Source organism: Mus pahari, chromosome 21 (genome assembly GCF_900095145.1).
Source record: "Mus pahari chromosome 21, PAHARI_EIJ_v1.1, whole genome shotgun sequence".
In the NCBI taxonomy this organism is placed as follows: Eukaryota; Metazoa; Chordata; class Mammalia; order Rodentia; family Muridae; genus Mus; species Mus pahari.
The window spans coordinates 34622662-34633267 of NC_034610.1; the positions used below are offsets into that span (position 1 = coordinate 34622662).

At 41.2% G+C, this 10606-nt stretch overlaps 1 protein-coding gene across 1 annotated transcript in view; it reads right to left on the reverse strand.

The window, feature by feature from the left end:
* The window catches only part of Adgb (androglobin), a 133505-nt gene that overhangs the window by 9313 nt on the left and 113586 nt on the right, over window positions 1-10606 (reverse strand). The window contains exons 30-33 of the mRNA XM_029533071.1: window positions 7350-7513; window positions 4596-4784; window positions 3809-3938; window positions 762-932 (exon numbers count right to left, since the gene is read on the reverse strand). Coding sequence (XP_029388931.1) covers window positions 762-932; window positions 3809-3938; window positions 4596-4784; window positions 7350-7513 — 654 coding nt within the window. The remainder of the gene's footprint in view (window positions 1-761; window positions 933-3808; window positions 3939-4595; window positions 4785-7349; window positions 7514-10606) is intronic.

A 10606-nucleotide genomic window follows, 5' to 3' on the forward strand; every position in this document is an offset into this window, starting at 1 on the left:
TGCATCACTTTCCATGCAGCTCTGAATCACTTTCCATGCAGATCTGCATCACTTTCCATGCAGCTCTGGATCACTTTCCATGCAGCTCTGCATCACTTTCCATGCAGCTCTGCATCACTTTCCATGCAGCTCTGAATCACCTTCCATGCAGCTCTGAATCACTTTCCATGCAGATCTGCATCACTTTCCATGCAGATCTGCATCACTTTCTGTGGATGTTTTCTCTTGATCCAGACGACTTCCTTTTTTCCTTTTTGTTTTGTTTTGTTTATCCGAGACAGGGTTTCTCTGTGTAGCCCTGGCTGTTCTGGAACTCACTCTGTAGACCAGGCTAGCCTCGAACACAGAAATCCACCTGCCTCTGCCTCCCAAGTGCTGGGATTAAAGGCGTGCGCCACCACTGCCCGGCTTGCCTCAAGTTTTTAAGGTTGGTTTTTGCTTAAGACTTGTTAGTCAACAGCCTTTTCTTTTCATTTCAGCATTTGCTGGAGACATCGGGGAGCAGTGCAATGGAGAAATCTGGATTAATAAGCCAGGGAGACATACTGCATTCCCAGCTGTGATGGGTATATATTTTTTTCAATTTTGGGGAGCCCTAATTTCACATGTATTCGTTATAACCTGTGACATAGTGTTATCTCAAAGACAGGTGTATTAGGTACCTTACCAGCAGGATGAGGACTCACCAGTGGTTATAATCTGTGACAGTGTGATTTCAAATCTGGTGTATGGATTACCTTACCAGCAGGATCAGGACTCACCGGGGATCTCCTTCCGTGGTGGCAGCTCTTCCTTCGATGAACTCTCACTGCTTGTGAATTTTGACAGAGTGGTGATGGTCTTGGTCAGTTGCCACTTCTTCCACAGCACACTTCCTGCTGCGGTTGGTTGCACTTCTTTGAAGTCTGCATCTTTCCCAGTACCTAGTTCTCCTATAGCACAATGTATATGTTTCTGAAAAAAAATTAACTGGCACGCTGCTAAGTCCATGCAAACAAATCTAACAGGGCTTGTTTATAGGAGACCAGATTTGGAGGACTTGATCCCAAAGCTTTGCAGTGTGTTACCAGGGCACAAGCAACATGCACCATCTGGGATGGCAAAGTGTGATATAGCTCCTGTAGGCCATGTGTGAGGTGTGCCTGGAAGCCTCTTCAGGATAAGGAAACCACATCCAATCAGAGGCCTTAAAATTTGGGACAATTTTGACAGAGGGGAGGTCTTTAAGCATTGGGATCACTGTATATAAGCAAGGCACTTCTCTTTAGGAAGGGACTAGTGAGTCTAGATACTTACTGAAGTTGTCTTAAAATCAACTTAAAAGCATTCGTACTTGAGAAGACCCTAAAGCTGGGAGAATTTTCCTTAGTAGCAATTCTAATAGTGACTCTTTGGCCGTGAAGAAATCATACAAACCAACCTCAGCCTGGGCATTAGCCATGCATTAGTCTCCAGTGGGTTCATCCACTGTAGGTTATCTGCTTTGCACCATATTCTGATTTGAATGAAATGAAAGATTTGGGGTGTGAATTGCTTCTGCCTCCAGTGGTACCTGGACAGAGTTCGGTCTGACTATACAAGACACTGGATCAAAGGAGGGCCAGATCTGCAAGCTTTCTGGGTCTCTTGTGTCTCACAGACTTATAACTATTACTGAGCCTCTCTCCACCTTGGAAATTGGAATATCCATCAATGGGTTGGTATATAAGTGTAAAATAAAATATAGTTTGTCTTCAGCATCCAGGTTCTACATCCATGGATTCAGTCAACTAACCATTGATCAAGAATTTGTTAAGGCAGAGCTAGAAAGATGGTTCAGTATTTAAGAGTGCTGGATGCTCTTCTAGAAGAGTCAGGTTTGATTCCCAGCACTCATATGGCAACTGTCTTTAACTATATAGTCTTAGGAGATTTGCTGCTGTCTTCTGGCCTCCTTGGACACCAGACACACATGTGGTACATAAACATACATGCAGGAAAAACACATATACACATAACATAAAAATTAATTAATTAATACAACATTTTAAACATATATAGTTAAAGAATGACAAGACGCCCAGGGAGGTAAAGTAATGCTTACTGTGTAAGCCTCGTGACCTGAGTTCAGCTCCTAGAATCTGTGTAAAGGTGAAAACTGACTCCACAGAATTGTCAGTCTTCTGTATGTGTAGTGTAGGAACCCTCTAAACAGCATGCACATACACATAGTACAAAAAATACTAAATAATTTAAAATAGTTGTTTAAAATCTTATGCGGTTATTTACTACATAGTTAGTTCTATGTTAGTTTTCTTTGTACTGAACATATATACGTGTTTTCCTTTATATTCTCAAAATGATACCATGTAACAACTACTTAGGTTGAATTATGATTATAAGATATATAAGGACAACTAAAAGTATGTAGGAGAATGTGCACAGATTATATGAAAACACGCCGCCATTTACTTGAAGGGTCTTGAACCCCTGTGCAATTTGGTATACACTGTAGGTCTTGGAAGCAATCACCTTTGGAAAATAGAGTCAACTATAATTTAAGTAATGCAAGTTGCCAAGCCATGACAATAATTCCATACAAGTAGTTGTGGTGGTTTGAAATTTCTTGACCCAGGGAAGGGCCCTATTTGGTGGTATAGCCTTGTTGGAGTAGGTGTGGCAGAGTTTGGGGTTTGCCCAGCTGGTTTTCTGTCTTGTTTTGGGGATTACAGTTAAGTGACTGGATTTATCTCAGGAGAGACTTTGAACTTTGGACTTTTAATACTGTTGAGACAGCTATAGATTCTGGGGTCTTTGGAAATTGGACTAAATGTATATTTTATTATACTATGGCTAGGTATGGCTCCATAGACTCGGGTGTTTGACCAAGCCTATGGGAGCCAAGGAGTGGAATGTAGTGATTTTTATATGCTTGGCCCAGGGAGTGTTACTATTAGGAGGTGCGGTCTTGTTGGAGTAGGTGTGGCCTTGTTAGGGAAGTGTGTCACTGTGGGGTGAACAATGAGATCCTCCTCCTAAACATATGGGAGCCAGTCTTCTACTGGCCTTCAGATGAAAATGTAGAACTCTTAGCTCCTCCTGCACCATGTGTACCTGGATGCTACCATTCTCTCACTTTGATGATAATGGACTGAACCTCTAAACTTTTAAGCCAGCCCCAATTAAATGTTGTCCTTATAAGAGTTGCTTTGGTCATGGTATCTGTTCTCAGCAGTAAAACCCTAAGACAGTAGTTATGTTTATTATTCTTAATCTTATCTATCTGCTTATTCTTTCTTAATCTTAATCTTAATCTTAATCTTAATCTTAATCTTAATCTTATTTTTATTCTTACAGAAAGTGCCGTATTATTAAGTAGCAGGACTGCCTCCAATTCACCATGGCCACCATCATCCTGAATAACAACCTCATCTCATATCTGGTTTCCTCTTATCTTTTTTCTTTTAAACACAGGGTCTCCTATAGTCCAGGCTGGCATTGAATTCTCTATATAGCTGAGGATGGACATGACCTCCTAGTACTCCTGCCTCTACCTTCCAAATTGTAGTGCTATAGCTGTGTGCCACTACATCATATTCATCAAATTTTCTTATGCAAGGAAAAATATTTCTGCCTATATATGGATAGTGGGCACATGAATATTAGATGAGAAAATAAGTACAAGAGGCTTGATTAGTAGAAGGCTATTTGTGTCCTCATTTGAAGCCTCATGGTCTTTCACAATCTAAGGACTAGAAACTCAGAAATTATTCCATGTGGCTAAGGAAGCCCCACCAAAATTCCTGAGCAGCTTGTGACTTCCACTGACCTTCCTCTGAGGATTTAGTTTGGCTCTGACTCACAGTCAAAGTCTCAGGGCTGGGGGCGGAGGTGGTGGTGTCAGAGGCGGCTGGCTTCTTAATGAATTGGGTCAGGTACTTCAAACGGGCTTGAGCAGCCTGGAAGACAGATGTCAGCCTGGTGAGGCCTTTGAAAAGCAGCAAGAAGTGCAGGCTGAAGCAAGGTACTCAGAAGAAGAGAGAAATGTGGGTTCCAAAACCGAAATTGAAAAAGAAAACACAAAGAAGGGTAGTTTAGACCAAGCCAACTCTCTGTTATCTAAGACTAAAGGTCTAAGCCCTCAAGGCAGTGGTCCTCAACCTGTGGGTTGCAACTCCTTTTTGGTCACCCTCTCTCCAAACATATTTACATAATGGTTCATAACAGTAGCAACAAAAATGATCTTGTGGTGGGGGTCACCACAACATGAAGAACTATATTAAAGGGCTGCAGTGTTAGGAAGGTTGAGAGCCTCTGCCATATACCGGGAGAGGTATTTAAATACCTTCATAAGGGGAAAGCACATACTTTTTATTCTAAAGCTGTTTGTAGTAGGAAAGCAGGCATTACACACTCGCATGCTCTCCTGCTTGAAGCTTCTCCGGATCTGTGTGAATCCAGCCCTCATGGGTAAATACAAAGAGGGCTGTCATAGTTTGGACACATGAGTGCTAACTCAGGTCACAATTCCAATCCCACACCTTCATCCATAGGGCTCAGCTCCCAAATGACAGCTAACAATGAGGACAGAAAGAACTGCCTTTCAGGCAGGTGACCTTGATGGCCCTCCCGGGTTCAGTCGTCTCCCAAGCTTGCTTCATGGCCCGTATTTCATCTGCTCGTTCTGTGTCCTTTTTTACGTCAACATAGTCTGAGTCGGTGTGTTCAGAGACCAGCCGCAAGATCCAGTAGGGTTTGTTTGGATCCTCTTGCTGAGAGTGAACAGCAGTAGGCATTTGTACTTGCTAGGGGGAAAAAAAGTTTATAAAAATGAATGCTTTCCCCTTCTAGAAAGACTCACTCCCTAAACTGAGATTTCACTGTTGGATTTCACTTACCATAATAAGAAAAACAACCATAATTTGCATAAGACTCTTTTGAGAATGCTCATTATATTCTTTTTCACAGCAGCAATTACAGAGAAAGGAACAGTGTAAAAGTGTATCAGCCAGTGAATGGACAACGTAGAGCATGTTCCTAAGTTGTTGGGTGCTGAGCACTGAATTGAAAACAAACATCAGCTTGTGGGAGAACCCTGCAGGCACATGTTTTAGTAAAATGAGGAAGTTCAACACAAACTAATTCAACTGTGTGAGGCATTTATATGAGCTCTGTGACAGCTGATGGTAGTGAGATGATGGGTTGGCACCTGGAGCTTTGGTGCAGGGATGGCAAAATGAACAGCAGTGGGTTCGTGGGCATAATCTTCACCTTGTGCTGCACGGTGGGTATATTTGTTGGAAGTCAATGGATTGTGCAGTGATGAGTTGTGCCTGCGGACCTGGGGATATGGCTCAGTAGATAAACCATGCTTCCTTTGAGATTGTGAGGAGTAGAGTTCAGAATCCTGGTGTTCCTATGCTGATGGTGCACAGCAGCCCACTTGGAATGCCAGCGCTCAGCAGGCAAAGATGGGATGCCCCCAGAGCAAGCTGGCTGACTAGGCAGGCCACAAGAATGAGTTCTGGATTTAGCTGAGGAGGTTTAGCTCAATGAATGCAGTGGAAAGTGATTGAGAAAGACTCCCGACATCAATCCTGGGCCTCTACAGGCACAAGCACACACATGTACCTGCACGCATGTGCATACACGCACACATATTCATGCATATCACATGCACACAAGAAAAGAAAAAAACAAGTGTTTATGCCCATCACTTTATGCAATCTTGGCTTAAGATTAGACACAGTAAAGTCTACGGGCCTTGGGGCCATGAGTGTTGGAGTTTATTTTTCTGTTGATGTAATAAATCAATGTAATGGTCAAAAGCATTTTGGAAAAGAAAGGGTTTATTTTAGCTTATACTCTGAGGTCCATCACTGGAAGAAAGTCAGGACAAAAGCTCAATCATGAACTGAAGCAAACATCATAGAAGGCTGCTTGTGGCTAATTCACTGGCTCATGCTCAGCTAACTGTCTTAGTTAGCCCAGACTCCCCTGCGTAGGGAGTGTGCTGCCTACGGTGGGGTGGGCCCTCCATCAATCATCAAAGATGATTTCTTATAGACATGGCCATTAACCAATCTGCACATTTTCAGTTGACTTCCTAAGCCACACTGGGATATATCAGCTTAAAGAATAAAAGCTAGTCAGTGAGGTAGGTAAGGGTGCTTGCAGCCAAACCAGATGCTCTGAGTTCTGAGGGCATATATGGTAGAAGGAGAGAACTGCCTTCCACACTTTGTCCTCAGACCTGCAAATATACCCACGAGCATGTTCACCAGATCACACACACATGCTCACGAGCACACACACACACACACACACACACACACACACACACTCACAATCACACACACAATATTTAAAATAGTTTAAGTAAAATCTAAATTATACTTAAGGTATACTTCACAAAACTGAGTAATATAATGAATCCTTTCTAGCTCTGAATGTACTTGCTCCTCTTGATTCATTCTGGAAATGAGTGGTACTTTAAGGTTACAGAACCACTTGCAAGGACTGGAGGCAGCAGAAATGGGTTTTGACTTTCAGACAGGAGAGGTTCCTACCTGGGCAATCAAAGAGGGAGAGAGATACCCTTATTCTCCAAGTACTTTTTCTGCCAATTTCGCTCTCAAATTTCCACTTAATATACTGGTTTGTATGTCTTTCTGTTGGTTTGTTAAACACCAAGACCAAAAGCAACTTGGAAAAGAGGAGGTTTGAGTCATAAGGTTCTGGAATTAGGATCTTCAGGGAACCCACCAGACAAGTTAACCGTTTAAACTGACGTGGTTGCAGAATGCATCACATAAAATCAAGGTTTTGTCCATCTGAAACAATGTAATCAGGGAAGACGCAGTTGCAGCCACTGAGTGAAGTTTTTTCACTTAAAATTTGGTTTCGTTATTAACCAGAAAACCTCGCTTCCTATACATTTCTCTTAGAATTTAATGAGAACCAAGACTCATAGATGATAATTCTTTTCCTTCTTACTTAGAATGTTAGCTTTCCTCTTGAAACAGCTCGAAAGGTGAGTGACCAGGAGCTTTTCCAGTACAGAGTTTTGACCGACCGAAATAGAACTGTCAAAGTGCTAACAGATGACTCTAACAGATGAGGATACAGTCAAACTTGCAAATACTTCATGATACTCCCACGGGCACAAGAGATCTTTAAATGCAAGAGGCCAGGATCCTTCACTTCTGAAGTCCCCCTGGCTTCCTATTGCTAATTCCCCCTCACCCCCATTCCATTTGGGAAGTCCCACCGGCTCTGTCCCTAAGGAGGGCACCCTGTGTGCACCCACCATTCCATTTGGGAAGTGCCACCGGCTCTGTCCCTAAGGAGGGCACCCTGTGTGCACCCACCTGAGGTTCGAATCTCGGAGCTTGCTTTTCCTTGGCTAACTTTTCTTTCTCGGCAGACTTCTCCTTGCCTTTCCGGGTTGTTTTGGGCATTCCTACAGATTTCTGCCCTTCACTGACTGCATGGAAATCTGGGCTTCCCATAGGAGCTGGTTCTTCATGTTTCTCTACTTGAGCTAAATAGACATGAGAAAGGAAACCAGTGAGACCTGGCATGCTAATGAGAATGTTTCCGGTAGGGACACGGCAAGCACCCTTGGGAGATGCTTCATGTAAAGAGATTGGATCTCTTTCCTTGTAAAAATAAATATTTCATAAGAACTGGTTAATATTTTTTAATAATTGGCACATAGCTAATACGGCATAAACTCAATGCTGGTATATATAAAGTAGTGGGCTTTAGAATATTAAAGTTACGCAGCCATCGGATCACTAACACCATGTTTGCCTTGTGAGGGGTGCCTTTTATCTCCTTCATAGCACTGTTAAGCTGTTACAATTCATTCATCTCTGCTCTAACCTGCACTATTTCCTTTCTTTTGATTTGGGATTGGTTTCCTTTTCTTTCTTTATCTTTACTGTTTGCTTTTTAAAGAAAAGGATTACTAATTGTGTGTGCGTACGTGTGTGCACACGCACACGTGCATGCACATGTGCAGCACTTGTGCATATAGGCGCCTTCAGGCACCAGAAGATTCCTGTAAAGCTCCAGTTGTGATCCACCATGTAGGTATTAGGAACTGAGCCCTTGCTCTCTGTAAGGCAGTTAAGCACTCTTTAGCCACTGAGTCCCCAGGTTACTTTTTAAAAATGTAGACAATTACATTAAGATCAGGTTGCGTTTTACACATCTATGAAGTCTCCACATTCATCTCCTAGCAGTTTCTAGTTTTCTTCCACTGTGATCAGAAAGCATAGCCCCCCAGTTTCTATCCCTGCCCAGCTGTCTGGATTCCAGTTGTTGCTTCATCAGCTGTCATCCTCCTGATGTTCTATAGAGTTTGAGAAGTTTATGTGTTCTGGAAGTTTGGAGTGGAGAATTCTTCTCTTAAGGCAGGTTGTTCTCCATGTTATTCAAGCATTTTATAATCACGAATTCTGTTTGTTTCCTCCCACTACTTATAGTGCAATAATGAAATTTCCCACTAGTTTAAAGTTAGCCACTTTTTCTTTCAATACTAGCATTTGCTTCATGCATTTTAAACTCTGCTGTTAGATTCAGATGTTTATAATGGTTTTGCTTTATGAATATGTGGTCTCTTCAGCATTACAAAATAACCCATGCACCTGTTTTGGTTTTTAAAATCTAATTTTGACAAGAGCATGACCATTCCAAGCTATAGTACATACATAGTATGACCATTCCAGGCTATAGTACATACATAGTATGACCATTCTGGGCTACTCTTTGTAATATGTGTTCCTTTCTTTTATCATAAAACTGTTTATATTTTTGAAATTAAAGTATGTCCCTCTTATGAACATATGTAGTTATATCATATATATGTTGGAAAGCACATTTAATCTGCATTAAATATAGTTGCCCAAAGGAAGGATATTTATTTTACTACATATTTCATATCATTTTTGTTCCTCTGATCTTCTGTTACTACCTTCGCTTGCTTCAAAACCATACTCACTGCTGCAGAATTTTAACTCTCTCAGGTTTTTGTTTTTCTGTGCATTTTCATTTTCTTCTTCATGCCTCTGAGTAAGATTACAATTAAAATGTCTTTTTATAATAAGCTTAAGTTAGTACCAACTTAATGTCATTAATATACAAAGACCTTTGCTCTTCTATTATTCTTTCCTCTGAGTGCTGATAAAAAGTAAAACTTTGTGTTCATGCTGTGTGTTTTGAATCGATTAATTCATAGGCTACAGTCATGATCGGGTTGCTTACTTTACTGTTGGAGCTTGCAAGAAATCTGTGTGCATTAGTAAGCACGTATCAGAATAAGCTATGGAATGGAAAACATCCTACTGATTCAAAAGCTATGGAAGATGTGACTCATGTATGTGTATGTAATTAGAAAGCCCTGGAGGAATGAACCTGCATATCCCTGGTGGAGAAAAAGTGCTGAATGAGAGTACCTGCTGATGACAAGAGGTTTAGAAGCGTTTCCTGTGAGTCCCTTTGGGCTTTTGTTCTACCCAGTGCACAGCAGAGGGGAACCTTCAGTAGATGAAGAAACCTCCATAGAGATAGAAATGCAAGTTTAGTTTTATGATTAAGTCAGTGCTTTGAGCTGTATCACCTGAAACTGAAATCTAGTTGGTGTTTGAAAATTCTTGTAATTTCTAAATTTGTTTAGGGCAAGGTACTTGTTTGATAAGAGACTCACTTTCTTGTAAGTGAAGACCAAAAAAAAAAGTGTATATATATGTTATATATATATATATATATATATATATATATATATATATATATGTTCTGTAATATATCTTAAAATGTTTATTTTATGCAACTACAAAATATAATTATATTAAATAGTATATTAATATGTAACATGTAATATCTTGTGCTGTCAAAGACTTTTTGACTTATATTCACAGTGATTCATTGTGTAGTTCTCTCCTTACCAAAAAAAAAAAAAAAAGAAATCCCAGCAAGCACTTTATAACCTGATCCCCTAAAGCAAGCATTTTTGATAAAGATTGAAGTTATACATGTTTTAATAAATAAATTAGGACTTCAAAGGCCTTGGTTATCAACATAAGGAGGCAGAATTTTGACAACAGGAGTTTAGAGTGACAGCGTTGCAAATCTGAAGACATATGCCACTGAGAACTCCAAGATCAGTATCTTCCTGTCTGTTTCCTTCAGTGAGTTAGCCAGCTGCTTTAGTATACTGAATAGGTTAGCTTTATAGGTTAGCTGTTATACTGTGTAGCCAGCTGCTTTAGTGAACTGTGGGTGCTAAAATAAACAGAAGGTGGCACTATTGCCTTACAATAGCGTGAAGCCACAGTTCCTATAAACAGTAACACAAATACCCACAGAGACTGAACTAACAATAGAAGAGCATGTGTGGGCTGGACCTAAGCCACCTTCACATATGTAGCAGACGGATGGTATGATCTCCACATGGATCTCCTAAAACGTGGAGCAGGGGTTGACTCTAACTCTGTTGCCTGCCTTGGAATCCCATGAATCCCATGCCCCTAGCTGGGCTGCCTCCTCTGACCTAAGTGAGAGAGGATGAGCCTAGTTCTGCTGTGATTTGATGTGCCATGGCGGGGGGGGGGGGGGGGGGGGG